Below are 26,074 nucleotides of genomic sequence, written 5' to 3'. Positions count from 1 at the left end.
AATAAGCTACAAGAATATATTGTGCAGCACAGGGAATATAGCCTCTATTTTATAATAACCACAGATGGAGCATAATCTTTAAACGTTGTGAATCACTATGTTCTACACCTGAAACTTACGTAATATTGTAAATCGACTATACCTCGATAAAAAATAAAGTGTAAAAAAACCACACACATTTACAATCACTCCAAAAATTAAATACTTGGATATATACTTAACAAAACATGTACAATATCTGTATGCTGTAATTATAAAATGCTGATGAAAGAAATCAAAGGAGACCTCAATAAATAGAGACATACCATGTCCATGGATTGAAGTCTCGACATAGTAAACACGTCAATTCTCCAAAATTGATTTATAGGCTTAATGCAATTCCTTTCAAAAGGCTTTTACAGACATTAATAACCCTGTCCTAAAATTTATATGGAATGGCACTGGCCCTAGAATGTTGAAAACAATCTCGACAAATAATAAAGTGAGAGGGCCTACTCTTTCCAACGTTAAGCCTTACTATGTAACTACAATAATCAAAACAATGCAGTCCTGGTAAAGAGATAAACACATATATCAATAGAACAGAATAGAGGACCAAGCAGATCCACACAAATAGTAACTGATGCTTGAAAAAAGTACAAATCAAATTCAATGGAGGAAGGATATCATTTTAAATGAATGGTGCTGGAGCAACTAGACATCCATTGATAAAAAATAATGAACTCCCACCTAAACTTCAAACCTAAACTTCTCCCAGTTTACCAAACCAGCACCTTTGCTTATGCTATTCCCTTAGCCTTATGCCTAACCTCTGCCATTTCAGCTTGTCAATATCCTTCTTATCCTTGGAGGCATAGCCTAAAACCATTCTTTTTCATGAAATCTTTCTCAATCACTTCAGCCAAAACTAAACCCTCCTGTTTCACTTCTTATCGTGGTCCTTGTATTAGTTATCTGTGCATATCCCTGATCTAAGATTACAAGCACTTTAAGGATAGAGATTAATGTATCATGTACTGACCTAGTTCAGTCAGTACATGATACATTAATCATGTACTGATTAATGTACTTCTAGTACCTTGGAAGCAAAAGACCGTCAAGTATTTGCTTAATTAATCTGGTCCCACCTTTCCCAAAATATCCAACCATAATTCATACTCCTCCAGGGCATAAATTTTCCACTTAAAATCATAGAAGCCTCCTTTTCTGTCCTATACAGATATCCTCTCATCTGTAATGTTCCACCCTTCAAGTTATAATTAATCCTTCAAAGTTCATCTCAAAGGTCACTTATTCCTTAAAATCTTTCCATGTTTCTCTTAATCAGTTTCATCTCTCCTTCCTTCCTTAATGCCCATTACTGTATTTCCCTTAAATCACTTAGTCTATGTCTGCTTTAGACAGAACATTTGTGCCTCCTCCCCCAAATTCATATATTGAAAACCTAATATCCAATGTGATGGCATTAGGATGTGGTACCTTTGGGGAAGTAAATTAGTGACCTTATATAAGAGGCCTGAGAAATTTCCCTTGCCCCTTCCTCCATGTGAGGTATCTATGAACCAGAAAGCCAATTCTAACCTGACACCAAATCTGCTGGTACCTAATCTTCGACTTCTCAAACTCCAAAACAGTGAGAAATAAATCTTGTTCATAAGCCATCTCGTCTATACTATTTTGTTATATCAGCCCAAAAGGACTGAGACAATGCCTTGTACAATAATCATAGTCCAGCATCTGTCTAAACCTCCCCAAAGAGTAACATTCTTGACAGCAAGGACTGCCCTGAACATTAGAAAAGGTTTTGCATATATTTGCTGTTCAAGTATTTGCTGAATTGAATAAAAATTATTTCTAGTATTCAACCTTCCAAAACCATTGAGAATATAAATTCCATAGTAAGTTTGATAGGGAATATTGATCAAATCTGCAATTTTCTTCTTATGACTTACAAGATATCATTTCTGATTCTCATTTCAAGATATCATTACTGCCTCTCTAAATCTTGCCTTCTTAGTTTCTTATATTGTTTTTTCTACCCTGACTCACCCTTGATGAAATGCTAACAGTTCACTCAAATTCTATCCTGGGATTTCTTCTCTGTTTTCATGCTGTCCCTGCAATCTTACCTACCCATATACTAATTACTGCCAAATCTTTATCTCTAACTTACATCTTTCACCTGAGCTCCTGGACCACATTTTCAACTACCTAATGGACATCCTTCCCCTCTACCTAGATGTACCACAGATGGAGAGTTCCCAGATCACATTCATTATCCTTCCATCACAAGTTTTCTATATTCTCCCTCTCCTCAATTTTGTTACTAATAGTTTTACTCTTCCTCTTTTATGCCCCACATCCAACCAAACTGTATTATTCATCTCACCTCCAAAATTTTGCTTGAATCAATCCAGTTATGTCCATTTCTGTTGCTACTACCCCCACACTCATCATCTCCTGTCTATACCAACAGTAAGAGCCTTCCCTCTGATTTCCCTGCCTGCCTCCTCCATTCTCTCTCCTCTCCAATTTATCCTACATTCTGCCACCTGAGCTGTCTTTTCAAAATGAAAATCCAATCATATACTTTTCCCATTCAAAAGTACCCAATGGTTCTTCAGTACCTATAGTATAAAATCTAAATTCATCAGTGTAGAACAGAGGTTGGCAAACTTGGGTCCATAGGCCAAATGCAGCTCACCACCTATTTTTACAAATACAATTTTATTAGAAAACAACCATGCTCATTCATTTACATATTATCTAGAGCTGTTTTTACACTACCACAGAGTAATTGCAACAGAGACCAAAAAAATTGACTATCTGGCCCTTTATCCAAAAATTTTGCTGACTCCTGGCACGGACAGTTCCGAATAATTGGGCCCCAACCTCCCTTTCCAGTTTCATCTCCCACCACAAACTCTAGGCTCTTACAAGGGGTTCTATTATGGCAACTAGGAAATATATATTACTTACTTTGCTGAGACTTTTGTGGAAAGGGCACTGGATTTGGAGACAAAGAACAGGTCCTGAAACTTAAGTTTAGATACTAAAAAAGCACCGCACTACAGTTGCATGTGAGCTAGATAATCTTTTTGTGATGATAACTCAAATACCAGATGTTTAACCTATGAGTCATTATTATCACTATCAACATTATTATCAGCGTGTGATCCAATATCATAATTACAAGTTACATTTGCATAACATTTTAAAGCTTATAAAGTAATTCCAAAGACATCTCATTTGAGTTCACAGTAATCCTGTGAGATCTGAAGGCAAGCATTTTCTTCAATTTGTAAATGAGGAAATTAAAGCCCAAAGAAACTGTCTTGCCTAACATCAATACATAGCAGACCCTTGGTTCAATCCAGGTCTTTTGATTCTAGTTCAACAGTCTTCTTACTTTTAAGTGCTGTCTATTTAATGACATTGTAGAAAATATATAATGAGCCTGAAATAGGAAATAACTATAACATCAAAAATTCTACATTATATTCCTCAATCTTCCCTCTACCTGCAAAAGACAGTGAACAAAATCGGCAGGGACTCTGGTATCTACTAAATCGGGTTTTACTGGAAAGTTCACCAAGAACCGAAGTGTTGGTTTGAGATGGCCACATCAGAGTTGTTAGACCACTCTTCTACTCCACTCATTATTTACAGTGGAAAAAAATCTGTTTGTTTTAAAATTATTGTACACTGGCATGGAATTTTGAACTGGTGTTAGAAAATGTCTGTAGACCAAAACAAAAGATTTTCAATTCAACAGACTAAGAACATCCAGAAAAGCCCTTAAAGACAATAACAAATTGTTGTAGCTTGACCATGTGTTTTTAAAAGATTTATAAGAACACATGTTGAAAGAATCAAAACCTATCTGGGACTGAAAGAGTAAATGTCAGTTAGGACTGAAAAAGAAAAAAGCAGCCCTGCAATTAATCAGGCTGGGAGGACAGACACAGATAAAGCCAGCTGAAAAGTTAACAGGAAACATTGTTTTTCCCAAGGTCATGCAGCAATTGTAAAATATCATAGCGACCCCTTCTTTGGGTGATTACAGCTTTCTTACCAATGATGCCCCCATCCTCACTTTGGTATTTTCATTTATTACTGGAGCGAGATACCCAAGTCCTAAACTGCCCAGCTTCATGACCCCACCCAACCCGTAGTTAATACCCACTTCTCTCAATTTACCTCAGAATCAGCCACCAATCCAGAACTAATCCTGGCTTCCTGCAGACACTCCTCAAAATTCTTCAGTGGTAAGCCAAAATTTACTAAAGACACTTCCCTCCTCCCTCTTGCCCAGAGGCCTTCCAGGGTCCCTCACTAAGAGTAAACAAATTTGATTTTTTCAAACTACAGGCTTGTTCCTGGTGGTCTTTGTTTGATGAGACTTGCACAAGGTAAGTTATTTTGAATTACCCTACACATTCAGCAGTTTAGTACTGATAAAAGCCCTCCTCGCTACAAAACAAACAAAAACAAAAAACACTTGAACTGGACTTCCCTGGTGGTGCAGTGGTTAAGAGTCAGCCTGCCAATGCAGGGGACACGGGTTTGAGCCCTGGTCCAGGAAAATCCCACATGCTCTGGAGCAACTAAGCCCGTGAACCACAACTACTGAAGCCCACGCGCCTAGACCCCGTGCTCCACTACAAGAGAAGCCACTGAAATGAGAAGCCCGTGTACCGCAACAAAGAGTAGCCCCTGCTTGCCACAACTAGAGAAAGCCCGTGCTCAGCAATGAACAGCCAACACAGCCAAAAATAAATAAATAAATTAATTAATTAAAAACACTTGAACCTAAACCAGAAAATCACTAACCACAAGAAAATTTCACTGCCAATAAGGATGAATAACTCACTGAATTCTATGGCTTATATCACAGGAAATATCTGATCAATGATGCTAAGAGATAATGACATCTACCATATCTTTGCCTGCCAAAGCCAGGAAACTACCATATCTGCTGGGAAAAAGAGTGTATCATTGTGCTTGTTTCAGCAGCACATATACTAAAATTGGAAGGATACAGAGAAGATTAGCATGGCCCCTGCACAAGGATGACACACAAATTCGTGAAGCGTTCCATATTTAAAAAAAAAAAAAAAAAGAGTATATCATCAACTTGGCATCAAGCTCCAGATAAAAACCAGATGTGTGCAAATGGGTGATATTATTCGATTTTTAACACAAATGAGTCAAATAACTCTTGAGCAGTTTTACCTGTCACCTACAATCTAATAACATGCTATACAAAGTGTTCATGAAATCCTTGTGTAATTTGCTAACTTTTAATTTTTAAACTTTAATACAGATTATATAAAAAGTAGAATATTTCCAATTCTTCTGCAACTGGCATTGAAAGATAAACTGAATTAATTGTTTTAAAAATAGGTCAAGCTAACTTCCATAGAAGCCATAAACAACCCAGAGAGTTTAAAGGTGCCTCTTTACCAGTAATGCTTTGGAAATAGCAGGTCCAGCTATTTTAAAGAATAATCTCAACCCCTTTGCTAGGCCAGCCCTATGAGAGGAATGAAGGACAAAGGACATTATTACCAAAAGCATGTTCTAATATGATGCCTATAGCATCAAGAAATGTTTTAAAATCCACTAAAACAACTTCATAACAATAAAGCAAAGTTGTGACCTTCTAAGAAATAGTAGTTATATACCTACCTCAAAGACAAACCTCAAGAATGTGGGGGTAGGGTAGAGGATGAAGGAGGGAGAGGGGTGCTTTCAGCAAAAGCTTAAGACAATCAAAACAGTACCAGGCTCAACCGATAATTGCTAACCAAATAAAAGACTTAAGGCTTTATACACACAAGGCAGAAAGGATTATTGTTCACAGATCAGACTTCTCACACCACACCCATCACTATCAACATCATCTTCAAAAACAGGTTTTCAGGAAACAAGCTGTATTTAAAGAGGGCTAAAATATTCTTGGATTAGTCTTTTCTCTTTTACAAAAAATTCAATTGATTAACATTTGTAGTTTTATTTTTTAATTTTTATTAAAAAATAAAATAATAGCATATATACGACCTTACGATTGGTTAAAACGCAGTTGAACATATCAATCAGCTCCTATAGGTAGAGAGGACAATAACAGACCAAGAAAATACTCTGTCAAGAACGTTGGAAATTGACTCATGAAATTCAGTGTTAACTCCAGATTTAAAATGACTAGTGTTTTCTGTGTGAAAGTTGGTTTGGGATTTCCCAAAATAGCTCTAACAACAAATTAATATAAAGTCTTAAAAGAAGCCAGAAAAAAGGGCAAAAATGAATTTTAATAAAACCTGAAAACTGTAGTAGAGGCACAACAGAATTATTTCTTTCATGGATTTGATGCTACTATGAATCAAATTATATCTCTTGAAACCTTAACCACACAGAGTAACAGCTTCACAGTCTTTAAGGCTGATGCCATTCCCATCCTTAACACCCATCCACAGTACAATTTAAGTAAACCTAGTAAGTCCTACAGGCTATTGGTATTCATGGTCATTGAATGTCTTATTGCTAAGATAATATCATATAAGATATGGCAAAGAAACAATATTTCTAATTCCATTCAGGCTTTCTGCAAAGTTCACTTAATATAATTTGGGAATAAATATCCTAAATCTTTATTTTACTATCTTCTTCTAAACCATTTAATTTGATTTGGTTATCATACACAGACATTTTAATTTTAGACTGCCTTTTCCTCCAAATAAACAAATCTAAACTGTTTTACAGCTTCCCTATGTGAACTATAAAGTTCTATTTCTATAAGGTACTGGGTAAAATGTATAGAACAAATACTAAAAGATCCTTTTAGAATACTCTGGTGTATGTTGAAAGAAAAAGCTAAAGAAATGACAAAGAATAATGAGGAAAGGAAAAAAGTGTTCTTAATAGGATTAAACAGAAATTATTTTTTCATTATATTTTACATGATCATACTAAGACACAACAAAATCTACTTTCTTTCAAATAAAGGAACTAAAATTATTATCCTAATATTAATATAATATTGATTCCAGAAATGGATACAAGGGGCTAGAAACTCATACAAGCTATATAAAACCATAAAAATGCCTTTAAAAGGGATGCTTCCATTTCCATATGGCAGCAATCATAGCACTTCCATTCATTTAATATTTAGTGAGCACTCACAATGTAGCACTTACAAAAGACTCTGAGTTTATATTCCAGTTCTAATTACTTGCAGGTGTGACAAGAATCCCTTGTTCCTCTCCAGATACAAGAAAGTAATAACTTTAGAAGCAACTTGCTTCATGCATAATTATCAAGTACAAAAAGGAGGAAGGTGAAGTGGAGGGAAGCAGGCAACAAAAAGCAAGGCTTGGCCAAAGTGTGATGCACGGGCAAGAGACGAGAACTACATAAAATCAGAGGGAGAATGACAAATATTCCTGGCAGAAACCCAGCCAACCTCAACCAAATAAATTTTACCTTACTTTCTTTCAATTTACATTTACATATTAACAAGAGGTAGATTTCCCACCTCCAAGTGAATTCTGGCTTTAAGTTGACATATAACCATACAATGGCCAATAAGTCAAGAGCCAATCAATGTTAAATGGAAGCTTATGGCAACAGATAAATATGAATTTGGCTACAGAGTTAATACAAGCCTCCTGAGTTGTATAAGTTGTAAATTACAGGCCTACTATGTAAATTACAGGACATTGCTATATGTCAATTGTACTGAAGATAAAAGAGGTAAAAAAAGGTTTAGAGTCTTACAGCATCATGCCCTTGACTCAGTTTAGAAATACAAGCATGTACGTTTGTTCCTTGGGTATAATGTTAAGTCTCAAACTAAAATGAACAAGACATCTTGCTGCCATTTCTATGGATAATTTTATGAAAATTGTTTAGAATGTGATAATTAGGACAATTTCTGAAACTCTTACCATGATGGGTAATAACTATAATACTAGTTCTTCCAAATATTCATTTCAAACAGACATGAAACAGATTTTCAAAATTATTTCTGTACTGACAAACTCTCAAAGCAGAGTTGTAATTGTATGAAATTATATTTTCAAGTTTTAATATGACCACTACAAAGTTTCCAAAACAACTACTAATTTTTAAAGGGATGAATAAATAACAATACATAGTGATTATAGTGCAAGATCTCAAACAATACTACAAATATTAATTACATATGCCCCAGGATTTCTTTCAGTGGCATTAGGTATTAATACTGTTTTGAAAGAAAAAGACTCACAGGCATAGAAAACTTATGGTTACCAAAGGGAATGGTGGTGGAGGAGGGAAGAAAAATCAGGAGTTTGGGATTAACATATACACACTACTATTTATAAAACAGAAAAACAACAAAGACCTACTGTATAGCACAAGGAACTATATTCAATATCTTGTAATAACCTATAATGGAAAAGAATCTGAAAAAGAATAGATAGATATACATATATGTTACTGAATCACTGTGCTGTACACCTGAAACTAACACAAAATTGAAAATTAACTATACTTCAATTTTAAAAAGTTAAAAAAAGGAATAAGACAGGGACTTAATATGAAAAGTACTGTTTTGAATTTAGTTCAATTTTTTTCCTCTGATTCAATTTGACACAATGCAAAACCAACTTGATTAGTCAAGCATACAGCTAATGAGGTGGCATGACTGGAGCTTAGACCTGTAATAATGTAAATATAGGCATTGTTGGTCTTGCCCTATAGGAATTTGGAAATTCATTCCTGGTAAATTTATTTATTTATTTTTCCTGGTAAATTTAAGTACACATATATTTAAAGTATTACAGCTGTTAATCTGGAGAATGTAATCTGGGAATTAACTCCCAAGTTCCATTCCCATGCTCCCTCTCCTCCACTTCATTAAATTACTAAATAACATTGCTGATTAACTGCACAAAAGATGGGAACATTTGAGTAAATGATCCAATAGAGTAGAGAGTACAGATAAGGTCAGAATTTTATTGGTTTTGGCCAAAGGCAATTGTAAAACTTTAATTGGAAAGAAGTGGCACAATATGATCTTTAAAGTGAGTTACTAAAATCATAATAGGAAAAGCTAAAGGCAGTTTCTAAGTACAAAAATTGGAAACATTCCAGGTTAAGTATATAAAGTGAATCATTAGGCAATATATTATTACCAAATTATGCACCTATCCAGAGGGCTGCTTACGGATTCCCACACTGGTCTAGATCTGCACTGTCCATTGGCTATATGCGGTTACTGAATGTCAAATTACTTAAAGTTCCATAAGATTAAAAACTTAGACCTCAGATACAATAGCCACATGTGACTAGTGGCTACTGTTTTGGATATCACAGGATAGAACATTTCCATTATCACTGAAAGTTCTATTGGGTAGCACTATACTATATAAAATACCAGTTTAAGTGAGTGCCAAGAAATAACTGGTACAATTCCAACTATACTGAATAAAATTTTGAACGTGGGACATATCTCTTTACAATAAAAATTCTACAGAAAGTAGGAATAGGGACTTCCCTGGTGGTCCAGTGGTTAAGAATCCACCTTCCAATGCAGGGGATGCAAGTTCGATCCCTGGTCGGGGAACTAAGATCCCACATGCTGCAGGGCAACTAAGCCCATGTGCCGCAACTACTAAGCCCACGCACCACAATTACAGAGCCCACATGCTTTGGAGCCTGTGCGCCCATGCACCACAACTAGAGAGAGCCCGCGCAACGCAATGAAAGATCCCGTGTGCCACAAATAAGACCCGACGCAACCAAAAATAAGTTTTTTTTAAAAAAAGGAAGTAGGAATAGAAGGGAACATCCTCAACCTGATAAAGAGCAACTACAATCATACTTAATGGTGAAAGATTGCCTGCTTTTCCTCTAAGATCAGGAATAAGGCAAGAACATCCAGTCTTACCACTTCAATTCACCATTGTACTTGAGGTACAAGCAGTTCAAGGCAAAAAAAAAAAGCACTATAAGGCATAAAAGATACAAAGGATAAAGTGAACCTGTCTTTATTTGTGGACAACATGATCATCCATGTAGAGAATCCCAAAGACTCCCAAAAAAGAAAAAAAGGCTATTAGATCTAGTTAGTGAATTTTGGATTAGCAATATACAAAAAAAAAAACTGTGTTTACTAACAACTGGAAACTGAAATTTTAAAATATACAATTTAAAATAGCATCAGAAACCCTTAGTGAAATATCTCACAAAACATTACTGTGAGAAATGTAAAAAACCTAAATAAATGGAGAATTATACTATGTTCCTGGAATGAAAGGCTCAATGTTAAGATATTAATTTTCCCCAAATTGATCTACAGATTCAATGTAATCCCAAACAAAATCTCAGTTGCTTCTTTTTATAGAAATTGAGACGCTAATTCTAAAATTATACATTGCTAGTAGGAATACAAAATGGGATAGCTACTTTTGATATAATTTGATAGTGTCTTAAAGTTAAACCTGCACTTACCATATGATCCAACAATCCACTACGTAGCTATTTACCCAGAGAAAGGAAAACAGATGTTCATGCAACAACCTGTACAAGAATATTTATAGGCCTTTATTTATAATAGCCAAACTCTGGAACAACCCAAATGTCCATCAATAGATGAATGGACATACAGAATCCAGTGTACCTATACAACAGAATACAACTTGGTGAAATGATACGCATGAATCAAAAAAGAATTAGGTCTAAGTGAAATCAAACAGACACAAAAGGCTACATACTATATAATTTCATTTAGATGACATTCTAAATAAGGCAAAAGTACAGTGATAGATTAGTGGTTTCCAGGGATTGAGGAATAGGGCATTGACTGCAATGAGGCATGAAAGAAATTTAAGGGGTGATAAAAATGTTCCATATTTTATTGTGTTGGTGGTGGTTATACAAATGTATTCATTTGTCAAAACTCATTGAACTGCACACTTAAAAAGGCAGAACTTGGGAATTTCCTGGCGGTCCAGTGGTTAGGACTCAGGGCTTTCACTGCCAGGACAGGTTCAATCCCTGTTGGGGGAACTAAGATCCCACAAGTCATGTGGCGCGGCCAAAAGAAATGGGGGGAGAACCTTTTTATGTAAATCATACATACACCATAATATATGACTTAAAAAATAAAAAATGATGTGGCTAATCCTTTATCTTTTGAGTTCTAAGTGTAGATCTGTTATAAAAGGAAGTATTGGTAACATCTGACCATGAAATGTTTTTTTTTTTTTCCTTTGGCCGCCCCACACAGCTTGTGGGATTTTAGTTCCCCAACCACGGATTGAACCTGGGCTCTCGGCAGTGAGAATGTGGAGTCCTAACCACTGGACCGCCAGGGAATTCTCCATTAAATGGTTTAGAAATAGACTGGAAGGCAAGCAGTGTAACGTATGCCAGTCACATACTTCTCTGGGCTTTGGATTTTTCTGCTCTAAACAGGGGTTTGCAACCCAGTTTCCTAAATCTGCTCCCAGGAAACTTTCAGAATGTTACAGGTGTTCTGGGAAAAGGATTTCCACTGCCAAATTACTTAGATAATGCTCCCCTTAAGGTGATTCACAATGCATTTCAGCATATGAAAGGATCTGAGCAGTCCTACATGCATTCATTTCTTTCTGTATTTTTTTAAATTCAGTGTTTCCCACATTTAATTGACCAAGGAACCCTTTTATCAAGAAATAGTGTTGCTAAAAGTTCTTTCTAGTGCTAAGATTCTGTGATAAAACCTTCAAGACTTACCTTCATGATTAAGTTTTATTTATACAGGGAAACTATAAAACTGATTTTAAAGTAGCTATGGAAAGCTGTACCCCATAATGAGAAAACTGTCTCAAATAACAAATTTTAAAAGATTTTCTACTTATCTTGTTTACTTTCGTAGTCAACTCCTCTGAGTTTTTATCAGGTTCTGAATTCTAAATATGTTGAACTTAAGTATCTTGACTACTATATACTACATGAAAATACATCATGATTGAGTTATCTCTATTTCAATAGCTCATCCCCAAATAACATGGCAGATTTAAGAATGTGAAAGCATCAGTGACAGGGACACTAAAATTCCTAAGCAATTACCATTATGAATAACAAAATGATTGTCAGAATGTAAAGCATTTACTGTACAAAACCAACAGAAGTTTGAATGTATATGCACAGTAGAAAGAATTTTTTAAAAGAGAAGGAAAGAGGGACTTCCCTGGTGGTCCAGTGGTCAAGACTCCATGCTCCCAATGCAGGGGGCCTGGGTTCGATCCCTAGTCAGGGAACTAGATCCCACATGCCACAACTAAAGATCCCACAAGCGGCAATGAAGATCTCGTGTGCCACAACTAAGACCGGGCGCAGCCAAATAAATAAATATTTTTTAAAAAGAGAAAGAGGGCTTCCCTGGTGGTGCAGTGATTGAGAGTCTGCCTGCCGATGCAGGGGACACGGGTTCGTGCCCCAGTCCGGGAAGATCCCACATGCCACAGAGCAGCTAGGCCTGTGAGCCATGGCCGCTGAGCCTGCACGTCCGGAGCCTATGCTCCGCAACGGGAGAGGCCACAACAGTGAGAGGCCCACGTACCACAAAAAAAAAAAAAAAGAAAGAAAAAGAAAGAAAGAAAAAAGAGAAAGAGAAGGAAAGAAAGAATAAAGAAATATTGAAAACCTAATACTCTACAGGCTGCTCTTCAGTGCTTCACATGTGACCACTGAAGGAAGTATAAAGCATATAAACAATGTTGATAGTACGACTAAGACTATTATACCTTTTGAACATAAATAAATGCATGAAAAATAAAAGCTATCTCAATTCAATTCAATAAATTAATTATGAATAAAGCTTAAGGGAAAAGTGAACACCAGAAAATTCTGGATGATAAACAAACTGTCCCTGAAAATGAAAAAAAAAAAAAAAAAAGTTAAAAACACCATGTCCAACTAGACCCAACCCAGTAGTCTACTTTTTCCAGTAATATCCAGGCTATGGAAGAGTAGTGTTAGCAATATATATCAAAAAATCCAATTTATCTTAATAACACTTATGAATCTTTATCAATGACTTCATCTAAATATTTTTAAAAATTATTTCTAGTCTAAATTTATTTAACCTCTTTGGGTAAATAAGTTCTATAAGCTAATTATATAAAATAGTATTCCTTAAAAAAAGTAAACTTATTTTTCAATTTGAATTTAAGGCATATTCTCTAGGCACTAGGCACTATATAAAATAATGTAATTTTTCAGAAGAGTGAGAAAATAGGAAAAGAGTGGCAGTTACTCATCTTGCTGCTTGGTTCTGTACATTCTTTGCAAGAATTAACTTTAGTATAAATGGATTTGTTAGCTAGATCTCCTCAGGAACCACTACTATTATTTCTTCATAATGGTCTGGCCAGAGATGACCCAGGAATAATATGAATGGGACATGTGAATTTCAGTAAACTACAAGTGGGAAGGGTGATTTTTTTCCTTTTAATAAAGACATAAAATTTATTACATCATTATAAGTTTGGCAAGCAGCTATAAGCAGAATGTACTTTTGCTTCCTTCTGAAATCTATCTTTACATAGTTCCCTGTAAAATCTTTGAGCTCAGCACAGAAATATGTAAATAGACATCCATATGGTAAAAAACACCTGAAATATATAAAAAAGGAAATGCTTCTGCTAAGAGGAAAGAAAGAAAGAAAAAAAGAAAGAAAGAAAGAAAGAAGAGAAAGGGAGAAAGGGAGAAAGAAAGAGAGAGAGAGAGAAAGAGAGAAGGAGAGAAAGAGAGAGAGAAGGAGAGAAGGAGAGAAGGAGAGAAAGGAAGAAAGGAATAAAGAAAGAAAAGCAAGAAAGGAAGAAAGGAAGGAAGGAAGAAAGAAAGAGAGAAAGAAAGAAAAATAGAAAGAAAGAAAGGAAGGAAGGAAGGAAAAAAGAAAGAAAGGGAGGGAAGACAGGAGAGGAGTGGAGGAGAGGGAGGGGAAGGGGAGGAGGAGAGGAGGCCAGGGGAAGGGAAAGAAAGAAAATGAATTTTAAAAAAATGTTACCCTTTACAAAACCATGATTATATTTGCTTTACATAAAAATGCTTTAGGGCTTCCCTGGTGGCACAGTGGTTGAGAGTCCGCCTGCCAATGGAGGGGACACGGGGTCGTGCCCCAGTCCGGGAAGATCCCACATGCCGTGGAGCTGCTGGGCCCGTGAGCCATGGCCGCTGAGCCTGTGCATCCGGAGCACAGGCTCTGCAACGGGAGAGGCCACAACAGTGAGAGGCCCCCGTACCAAAAATAAATAATAAAAAAAAAAAAAAAAAAAAAGCTTTAAAAAATCTGGAAAAACCATGAAACTCTTCAAGAATGTAAGCAGTTTGTTTATACTTCAAATTTAATTCTGGTACGTATTTTTGGCTGTATAATGAGTTCAGGAAGGAACAAATTAAGAATATGTTTATAACTCACATGGACATTACTCACCCACATTTGGAGGTTTCACATAATTTACAGGTAGTTCTGGAGGCCTGCCTCTATGTAGAGCTGCAAAAGCAGAGCCATTCCATAGCGTACTCTTACAGTCTATACAAAAAGATTCAAAAGTTAGTCAAGGCATAAAACAGTTTTTTTTTAACTGTACCCTAGAGGCAAATATCTGTTTTCAATTTTATTTATTGAAATACATTTTTAACTATTAAAACCACAATAAGAAATAACATGCATATGTTTAAAAGTGTTATAATCTATATTATGATAGGTAAACACCAATGCCTTAATATTATCATCAGGATATTTTATTTCCATGCTGATATAGAACCAAAGCTTTTATTATACATATATTTGAATCTTATGTAAATATGTCATGGATTAATAAGGTTTTAAGTTTACATTGGTCCCCTTCTTGATCTTTAGGCTTATACACATCTGCTCACATAAAACTGTATAAGCAAGGAAATGAATACAGCACAAGTATGCCAGGTAAAATTCAGAAACATTTATACTTCGTGTATGTTAATGTTATGGAGCGCCTGCCAGCTGTGCCATAACAGGTAACACTGCATATCAGATGATAATTGAGTAAAAATAGTTGTGTTTTTTTATCTTTAATGTTTATGTCAAAAAATTCAAGCAAATACAAAATATTCCTAATAATACAACTTTGAAACAAAAATATTCTACTACTCTCTTGAAAGGTTTCAAATTAACTGAATTAAAGAATTTCCTTAAATTAAGATATTTAAAAACTGACATCATTTATGTAACTATTTATATTTGTAAATTAGGATTTTTAAAACATTATGCTAAAAAAACAAAACATAGAAATAAATTGGTTGCTAGACCTGAAGTATTTAATTCACTAAGGCGTCCTAAATGCCTAATTTCACATTTTTACATTCAGAAAATTCTATCTATATAATTTACATATGGGGGTTCCGTGTAAAACTTTGGGAGAAATCTGTAAAAGACTGAAAAATAGTGGAGTAGAGAAACTGTTACTGAACGCTGATGGATTGATTTTTTTTAATATTTTTAATTATAAACATAGTTATATATCATAATTTTCATTTACCTGCTATGAAATACCCAATGTGATTAGGATGATATCAAGACTCAAAGATTAAGAACATCAAAATGTAATGAAAGAATATTTTATGTATTTATACTGTACTAATCAGAGCAGCGATCTTTTGAGATTTCTATTCCACAGGATTACAAAGAGATTTTATAGTCTTTACCTCTATAGTATTCACTGTTTTACAGAAAAGGGCTCCATTTAGGCCTCTAAAAATTTACTTGTACACTAGGAAAATAAAAACAAGATTGGCAAGATAAGAAAAACTAAAAGAAAATTAGTATTTAGAAAAGCATGGGAACATTTAATTAACATAAAAATACACTACTCTCGACTCCTTCCTCTAAAAACTGTAAAAATCTTACCTTTGGCATCCCGTAACAGAGACTGCCGACCAACACCTAGTAATGTCTGTACCCCAGGAACACTCTGAGGGATCTCCTTATCTAGTAAGGGACCAATCCGCTCACAAATTTTAAGGAGGTAGTCTGGAGGAATGTGTGCATTGGCTGCCACCTAAAAAGCATAAGTAAAATACAGGAAAACAAATTTGGTTTAAAAACATTAATCTAGTCCATTACCAAACTGTTCCATCATGGAAAAAAGTACAATTTTAAAACACACAAGGAAAATAACATTTTAAATATTTAATACTTCAACCAAATTTAAGAAACAGCTACAAAAATTAAGCATCATTTAAACAAGTGATAACACATAAATGACATGGCAGTTTAACTTACTTTTTCGTGCCTTGATTAAATCATTTGCTTAGCTGTTAATCTAATGCAATAAGCATTACAAAACAGCAAAAAGGATCATGCCTAAAAATCAAAGTACAAAGATGATGGGTAAACTCTACTAGTACTTGATCAGCAGTGATCAAGAATCAGAGAATCTAGATTCTATATAAATGATAAGAATGCAAACAAAAGGTAATACTTGCACCAAACTCTCACTTAAGTCCCTTTAGGATTAACAGGACACATTTGCTTAATTAAAGCAGAACTCTCTCCGAAAAAAGTTAATTGGTTTTCAAAAGAGTATCAAATTAAGGATTATTTTAAATACCATGTTCTAAACAAGCTATGTACTCAAAATTCATTGCAACATTAACTCATTTTTTTCCTCCAAGTGCTTTATTTATTTATTTTAACATTAACTCGTCTTTAAAACACAAGTAAATTTCTGAAGATGATTAACAAATGTAGATAGGGATGAGACAATAAAACAACGAAACTGGTTTTCATTTTTTATCTAAGCTAATGTTAAAGTTACTGATGTGCTTCATAAATACCTAATTATTAAAACAGTAAAGAGTAAACTAGAACATTAAAAATCCTTAGATAAAAAGAACATCTACATTCTCATCTTGACAAAAGGCCCTAAAATCTACTTACAGTTACAATGCCAATTTTTATAAGTGCTACAGAGAGAGAAATATATATATATATATATATATATATATATACACATATATATACCTACCATCACATAGGACACATATCAATATATTACTTCCAAGTCAAAAACAATATAACTCAAAGGAATAATTTTGTAAATCATCCCTAATGATCACCAGAAGAGATTATGTGTGTTCTTGATAAATACTGGTTCACTGAATCAATGAATGAATAAAAACCAAAGTCTACCTATAAGTAATATCATATGAACTCACAGAGGAAAAATCTTTCTCCTATCAGGGTGCCTTTTTTGTTTTCTTAGGAAACACAGGTCAAAGAACTACAATCCAACATGTATTTAGGAATCTGGGAATAAATGATTCTATTGTGATTTTTTAAAAGTATTTCCTGCCAATTATCTTTTGTAAGTCCCTGAAGAAACAAATTTTAATCTACCAAAATCACTGGGGCCTGGCAACTGTCATGATGGTCAGGAAGAATGGCAACTTATGGGACTTCCCTGGCACAGTGATTAAGACTCCATGCTTCCACTGCAGGGGGCACGGGTTCGACCTCTGGTCAGGGAACTAAGATAAAAAAAAGAAGAAGAATGGCAACTTAACCTGATTATTTGCATCTACAAGGTTTAGCTTCTGGATTGGGACAAAGGATCAAGCAAATTCTTTCAGTTATTTCATACATGTCTAGTTTTGTTTTCCAAGCAATTAACTACATAGAACTAAAATATACAGGTAATATTAAAGTCAAAGTATGTGATGATTCAATCTAAAAACTTTTTTTTTGTTACCTAGAGACACTGATGTCCTAAAATCCTAGTTTGTAATTCATTCTCTCCACAATAGGGCATTCCTAAATAGGCCTACATGCAAATATAGTTAGTACTCCTAAAAACATATATCTCAAAGAAAAAAGCCTTAACATACTGCATATTAACATCTATAATAGTTTGTGCCTTCTTTCCTCCAACACTGTCTTGTATAAACTGGGCTTTTGATATCAGTCATTACCTTTTCACCAAGTAAATGTTATAAGGCTTTACACACAATGGTAGTTGTTGTCTTTAGTGGCATTTTCTTTTTTATCAATTTTCTTTTCCTCATTTCATTACCATCTCAAGAGTTATTCACTTGTTACACAAATCTACCCACCAACTTGCAATATATATACAGTAACATATAATCCAGAAAATGGGAGTTCTCTGATATGAATTTTTAGTATTACCCTCTTAAAGAAACCTGTCAGAATTATATCTTAAACTGAAATCTTAGGCCCCCTGGCTACTTCATTTTATAAAAACAATGATGCTTGATTTTCAGCTAGTTATATAAATGTTTTATCTATTCCTCAGTAATCATTTAAAAACACAGAATCATTAATTAAGCAACTAAAACAAGGCTCATCTACTCTCACATTCTCCCCCTTGAAAATTTGTATTATAAACTATTAAAGTTTACAAGTTTGCTTTTCACCCTATGCAATAGAAAATTGCTCAATTTCTAGGCAGTCCCATTCAAAAATCCATTCCTCTAAAATCAATAAAAATTTGATTGTAAAACAGCACTAGAGAAACAGAGATTCTATCAACACAATGGCAATAACAATACTTTTGAGTTTGAACGTGCTCTTTTCCTTTAAACAATATTTACAGGCTTCCAGACTATATCAGCACAGTTCTTGCAATGATAGTTTCTTCTAAATCAAACTTCAGGACTTATAAGTGGTATTAAACATTTACTTCAATCCATTTGCTTTGCCTAAAGCTGGAATTCGTTTTTTAAAAATTTTTTTTTAAAAATAGTTATTTATTTATTTATTTGGCTGTGCCTGGTCTTAGTTGTGGCATGTGGGATCTTTAGTTGTGGCATTCGAACTCTTAGTTGGGGCATGTGGGATCTACTTCCCTGACCGGGGATCAAACCAGGCCCCTTGCATTGGGAGCGCAGAGTCTTAGCCACTGGACCACCAGGGAAGTCCCCAAAGCTGGAATTTCTTAAAGGTGATCTTTTTAGGCATAAGAACTCTTATCCACCCTCAGTAATTACATTTCTAAGTTTTAAAAAAAATTCTGTATTAGAATTACATGTGAATATAATGTAATATATCATAAAATGTAATATTGAAAGTATGTATTAAAATATTCTATGAAATTTGTGGCTTATTAAAAGCCACTCTTTTTGATTAAAACTCAAAATATTCTAATTTCAGTTATTTAGCCAAATTTCTTTCTGGAATATAATGGCCAAGAAATAACACAACAAGCACATTGAGATCTGAAGAAGAAAGGCACTCTCTAAAAACAAAGTTCAAGAGCATAATACAAACTTTTGTATTATTCTGTAAAATAGCTCCAAGGAGTTAAATTATAGAACCTTTGAACTGGAAGGATCCTTATATACAATCAACTTAATTCCACATCTTACAGTAGGAAAAACAGATCCAGAGGAGTGCAGTCCAATGGTCACAATGAATGGACCAGAATCTGGGTCTCTGTGCCCACTGTTATTTCTATTACTGTCCCATTAAGGCAGCTGAAAAATCATGAAAGTAACACAAAGACTGAAAAAATTAAAACTATAAATTTGATAAACTGAAAGAAATTAAATGAAGCCTAGATTATAAACCTTCTTGATAGGAACACTGGCTGACCTAAAGAGCAAATCTAACAACTGAAATCACCACACTTGAGAATCATTATGACAACTGAGAAGACCAGAGAGCTCACTGAGATGATCCTACTACTCATAATTAGTTAAAAGGAATCCAGCTGGGCACTGAATAACATACAAAAGGTACCTAATCTCAGGGGGCCAGACCTGCACCAAGAGCTACATTTGAAATACTAATTTTCAGATAGCCATGATAGCATTCTTACTTTGGCTTTTCGAAATAATAAGATCAGACAAGTAACTAAAAAACAAAGAAAATAGAATTGTGTGTTTTGTTTTATAACTAAAATCACTAAACAGGTAAAATGAAGAATGAAACTGAGACCATATGCTGAAGAAGTAAAATGCAACATTTTGTCTGAGATTTGAAATGGGTTTTTTTGGGGGGGATAGAAAATGAACATCCATAAAGTTAGTCACATGACTTTTTGATATTTAGGGACAGGAAACAAAACAGATTTTGAAAAATACAGCAAGGCTTTAAATATATCAATATAAGTATAGTAGAGATAAGCACAGTACTTTGAAGTGTAAGAGCCTGGATTACTCAGGCTCTAAAATTTACTAGCTGTTACTCCTTCTGGCAGTATGATACTGTAGAAAAGACTTAGATTTGAATTTTTCCAGCATCCCCAGGATCCTACTTATATGACCTGCAAAGTTATTCAGTCTCTCTGATCCTGAGGTTCCTCAACTGCAAAACAGGGAGTAATGATAACCACCTCATATTATTTGTAAAACAAAAACAAAATCATTCACTCATGCATTCATTCATTCAGACATTTGAAGTATAGGGATATAATGGAAAGATTAAACTGCTGCCCTAAAAAAATCCATAATCCCAGTGGGGGAAACAAACTAGTAGCTAGAAACAAATCAAATCTACAAGGGCCCAGAGGTTTAGTACAGAGAGGTAATGAAGCAAAGTACAGTATCTAATTTAGCCTGGGGGTAGGGGTTCTTGTTCAATTTCACACCTGAATTCTAAGTGAAAGTTAACAAGGCAGACAAAAGGAAGGGAAGGCATTCCAGGCAAAGAGACGGGAACCCCCATCCAGTAAACACACTTTGCACAGTGACTAGTACATATATCTCCTCAATGTTTAAGATGCTCCTACACAACATTAAGTTAAAAAAAATAAACATAAAAAACTCTATCCAGAGTATCTGATTTTGAAAGAAAAAAAATGCCCATACTTGTACAAAAAAGATGAAAGAAAACATAAAAAACTAATAGTTTATTTTCTGCTTGATACTGTTCAGTAAAATATAAATGTCTGCAATAATCCAATATTATCTTTATAATTTAAAATTTGAGTTTTAATGTTTGCTGAATTTGAAGGAGGAAAAACGAAAAACTGGGAAGCAAAGGAAAGAAAACAGGCCTTTCCATTGTAGTAATACCACTGGTTAACAGGGTGGGCCACAAAGTGTTAAGACTTCCTATCATTTTCTTTTGAAAAAATTAATCATTGTTCATAGCAGTTATTTTTATTTCTATTAGTTTTAAGATTTCCTCAGGAATGAGAGAGGCAGAGCAATCCACCTAGGGCTCAAGTATTTTCTGGTTAATACTGCCTCAAGAAAGCACTAAAAGTACTATAACCCTGAGGTCAGATGATATCAAGACAAGAACAAGGGACCCACCCACAGTCTAGAAGTTTCTCAGTAGAGAAAGGTCCAATAAAAAGAACTCCATACTAGCTAGCAGATTAGTAAGCCTAAAAAATATATATCATGAAAACACTTCTAAGGGCTTCCCTGGTAGTGCAGTGGTTGAGAATCTGCCTGCCAATGCAGGGGACATGGGTTCCAGACCTGGTCTGGGAAGATCCCACATGCCGCGGAGCAAGTAGGCCCGGGAGCCACAACTACTGAGCCTGCACGTCTGGAGCGTGGGCTCCGCAACAAGAGAGGCCACGATAGTGAGAGACCCGCATACGGTGATGAAGAGTGGCCCCCGCTTGCCGCAACTATAGAAAGCCCTCGCACAGAAACAAAGACCCAACACAGCCAAAAAATTAATTAATTAATTAATTAATTAATTAATTTTAAAAAGCTACAAACATCCATGACTTATAAAAAAAGAAAAAAAGAAAACACTTCTAAAAAAGTTAAGAAAATTGAACAAGTAATAACTAAGAACCAGCTAATTATAAAGCACCATGGTAGATACTAAAAGGCATAAGAAAACATCTTCAACAAGGCAATTTAAAATACAAGAAATAAATTGTCACTAATGTATAGAAAATAAGATTAGGATAAGAAGAGATCAGTCAGAAGGGTTGAGGATCCCTGCAACAAGACATGGGAAAAACATACCTCCCACTTCTTAAAAATGAGTTAATACTATACCAGTATCATATTGAATTACTTTTCTGTAATACATAAAAATGCAAATAACACTAAATATCCTTTCACCTAGTGATCATTCCTTGCTTAACACAGATGCACTTCAAAGACGCTCATTTTGGGCTCTCAATTCTGACATTTTTTAAGTATGGCATGTGGGATCTTCCCGGACCGGGGCACGAACCTGGGTCCCCTGCATCGACAGGCGGACTCTCAACCACTGTGCCACCAGGGAAGCCCTAAATGCTTTTTTAATGGTACTATTTTATATGTCCCTTACCTTATAAAAAATATTAGGAAAATTGGGTGGTGATAATTAGCCAATTACCAAAGAAAACATAAATTCTGGTGTCATAGTTCTTCAGATTTTAATGCTAACCATTCAAACTTTCTGTCCTATATTTAAAATGTAGTAACCAACTCATTTGCACTCATTTGCATTCTTTCATATTTAACTCATTTGGTCCACACAACAACCTTGCAAAACAGGTAGGGGTTTTTATTTTATAAATGAGGAAACTGAATCTCTGAGAGGTTAAGTAACTTGCCCGGGGTGGTTCAACGAGTAATGACTATCTCCTGGACTAAATCTTAAGGCCTTTTCTACTACCCACAAAATCCTATTTGAGAAATGTCAAACAAAGGCATCTCTAAAATATGACACAAACACTAAGTTGACTTTAAATTACTATTTTGCTCCCTACAAAAAAATTATTAATCAGTCAATAACCAACATCAGTAGAACTTCAACAGAAACACACAAACTAAACTAATATTCAAATGTCATAAAGGTGCTTTCTGGACAAAATTTTATGAGAAACATTCACCCAATCCAAATTCTTACTCTTTAACAGCAGCTCTCTTCGTTTCCTTAATACCATCTTATTTGTACTGAGATACCAGTTTTCCTAGGACTGATGCTATATCTCCAAAAGGATTTTAATCATTGAAAGTATGTTTCTAGAGCCCAAGTGTGGGGAAAAAAAGCCAGTGATCAATCCAGATGAATAGGTAAAACAAACATGTTATAGAAAGCAAGAGTGTACACGTGGCTCAAGCCAATCAGTAGTGAGGAATACCAGTTTACAGACATTGACTGCTGCCTGCCATAATACCTATCAGTTAGCATTATATTCACACGGGAGTCAAGCAGCACATGCTTTTTGGTTTCCCATGATGCATTCCGTTCCTCCTAACTATGGCTGTGTGTCCACATTACAGTTAATAAACCACACATGCTTAAATTGCTTCCACACTTAGAGATGCAATACCATGCTACCAGCACTCAAAAGCATTCTACAGTTCTAATAGACAATTTAAGCTACTACTAGTAACTAGAGAACAAGAGCTGGGTAAGGTAAGAAAAAAATGCAGGTATGTCTGGAATTCAAATACAGTGTTTTAAAGCAGTTGGTGAGGATCAAATGAGATAATGTGAAAACATTTTTAAACTCAAATATGTTAAATGCAGATGTAAATTCTTATAATGACATATATCACCATAGATGTACTATTTCTAAAGACAGCAGTGAACATACGATCTTGATAAAAGTTTTTTAAATAGCAGAAAACTACTTCAAGTCTTTTGAATATAAAATGATGGTAATAAAACCTATGTCACTCCAAATGTAAGCACTAATTGGTACTTTCAATTCTACAGATGAAAAATGCTGAATAAATGTAAAAATATATACCACACCTAAAGATAATTATGTCTTTGGTTCAGTCTTATGATAGGAGTACCCATACAGTGATTCAAAAATCTTAAAGCATGCCTTTAAAAAATGTTTCCAACTCACCATTCCAATATATAAAATTTGTATATTTACAAAAACTGTTCATTTGTTTACACACACACACACACACACACACACACACACACACACGCCCCTCACTGCTCTGTTTGTCATCCCCAATAAAGCTCCAAGGAGGAAGCAATAAAATAGTCAACAATTCAACAGGGTCACCACAAATGAAAGGACATCTGTATTTATTTATATTATCTACCTTAAGATGTAAGAAGCAAATCTAATTCTATTATGCTGTAAATAACAGTCAAGCAGAAATAAAGAAAAATACTCAGATCAAACTTCAAAAACAATCACCCTGACTTCAATTCTGTCCCTGTATCATTACAAAATTCTGAAAATTAATTTAGAATTTTTTTGAATGTCATAATCAAAAACGTTACAGTTCAACATAAACTGACAAACATTTCATGTTCAGACTCATTTTTTTAAAGGCACTTCAGATCTTGACATGTCAATACTTGACTGCAAGCAGCTTTAAAAAGCACCTTCCCATGTGTTCCAAATTATAAGTAAAACACTAAATCAGATTTAAGAAAGAAAAAATAGGGATTTCTAGGCTATGCAATAGTAACAGTAGTAATGAAGTGTTGAAGAAATCTAACTTATTATCTTAATATTCTGGATAAATCAAGTTAAGCAGTATAGACAATTCAAATGAAAATATACATATGGACAGAAAGGCAGGATTTTTGTTTCAAGTATGTAGTATACATGACTATGCAACTTCAATTCAGTATTTTGATATCCTTGTTTATAGTCCTTCACCTCTTCATTATGCATTTGTCTTCTTTCCTTTTTATATCCCAGTACATCTTCAGTTTGAAGTGCTGCTATAAAATTATACTAATTAATACTTTGCCCTAAATTTAAATCCAAACATGTAGCTAAATCAAAGATCACACTGTATAAATCCATTGTTCTAACAGCACTTTAAAAAATACTACCCCTAATGACTATTCAAATATAGATAAGTATACGTAAAAGTGTTACATAAGAAAACATAAAGCATAAAGTGGACATTGATTACAATTACATGAAAATATGCCTTTACAGTATAAGGAAAGGAAGTCTAGTAAACTGGGCTTTGTTTTTTTTGTTTTTCTCTGTGTGTGTGTGTGTGTGTGTGTGTGTGTGTGTGTGTGTGTGTGGTTAGGAGACTATTTTTAATCATTTTGGTGCTCATTTACTTTTTGGAACTGTCAAGTTAATTTTTAAAAAGCTTTTTCCTTTTAAAAACTGTTACTTGCTTAAAATGGTCTACTTAGAAACAAATAAATATAAACAAAAATATTGTCAATACACCTCAGTATAAAATCTATCTTCAAAACCACATTAGTCATAAAGTATTAAAACATATTGGTAAGCACTGTTGTTTTTGCCCTTTTTTTGAAAGAACTTCAGTCCAACAAAAAGTCTGACTACAAATTAAATTGGTAATACATGCAGTTTTTCAAAAATATTTTTTATCCATCGGAGAATTTTTTACCATTAATATTACAGATGGTGGAGTTTATCCTTATCACAATTATTATATCATTTTCTGTGCTTTGCAAAACTAAAAAAATTAGTCAGTAGATTTGGTGATAATTAGCATGGCCTCATTCTTGTAATTTAATACAAAGAAAATTATCAAATGAACACCAAAGTAATTTATTGTCCTGTTGAAAGCAAATTTTAAATCATTTTATTTATATTTAGAGTCTACCATACCCCTCCAACTTTCTTTAACTTTGTCTGATTTTCCTGTTTGGATCTTACTGGAAGGAAAGACAGCTGAACTCAGATTTTAGTAACATCACCCCTTTCTCCTTTCATTTCCTTCCAATTGACTGTGCCAGTGGCTAACACAAGGGAACATCCTCCCAAAATTAAAAAGGATCACCTTTTAGTGTGTGTAAATGCCGAACAGAAGGTGCATTTACACTATGAATTATATTTGCTGAACAAACAACAGTCTATCCAATGCTTTTGGTCCTTTACTAAAGTATATTCTATTTTAAAATATGACCATTGTTGTTTCCTTGTAAATCCAAAATCGTGTTTCGTCAATTCTCAAAAAGCTCATAATCCACATTTCTTATTTAGTGAAACTGTTAACTGCATAAATGCGATTTAATAATGATTTGATGAGCTATTTTCTACAATCTGAGGTATACAACGATTATGCTTTTATTCCGTAGTCGATTATCTAACCCCCGGCAAATTTTGAAATTAGCTTGATGCTATTATTTTTAATTGTGTCGTTTTTCCCTAGTCCCTGGTCCGTCAAC

At 34.5% G+C, this 26,074-nt stretch overlaps 1 protein-coding gene and 1 non-coding gene across 8 annotated transcripts in view; one reads left to right on the top strand and one right to left on the bottom strand.

Moving 5' to 3' along the window:
* Window positions 1–26,074, bottom strand: part of BRWD3 (bromodomain and WD repeat domain containing 3) — a 117,231-nt gene that overhangs the window by 89,570 nt on the left and 1,587 nt on the right. For all 7 annotated transcript variants that reach the window (XM_024738224.1, XM_024738226.1, XM_024738225.1 and 4 more), the window contains exons 5-6: window positions 15,920–16,070; window positions 14,465–14,563 (exon numbers count right to left, since the gene is read on the bottom strand). In XM_024738224.1, the coding sequence (XP_024593992.1) occupies window positions 14,465–14,563; window positions 15,920–16,070 (250 nt within the window). The remainder of the gene's footprint in view (window positions 1–14,464; window positions 14,564–15,919; window positions 16,071–26,074) is intronic.
* LOC112395177 (U6 spliceosomal RNA) lies at window positions 5,001–5,107 on the top strand. The gene has a single exon (XR_003002313.1). It is a non-coding gene; the product is annotated as a U6 spliceosomal RNA (small nuclear RNA).

Source organism: Neophocaena asiaeorientalis, unplaced genomic scaffold (genome assembly GCF_003031525.2).
Source record: "Neophocaena asiaeorientalis asiaeorientalis breed wild unplaced genomic scaffold, Neophocaena_asiaeorientalis_V1.1 scaffold186, whole genome shotgun sequence".
Classification (NCBI taxonomy): domain Eukaryota; kingdom Metazoa; phylum Chordata; class Mammalia; order Artiodactyla; family Phocoenidae; genus Neophocaena; species Neophocaena asiaeorientalis.
The sequence above is the reverse complement of the archived record's forward strand: the minus strand, read 5'-3'. Positions and strand labels throughout refer to the sequence as shown.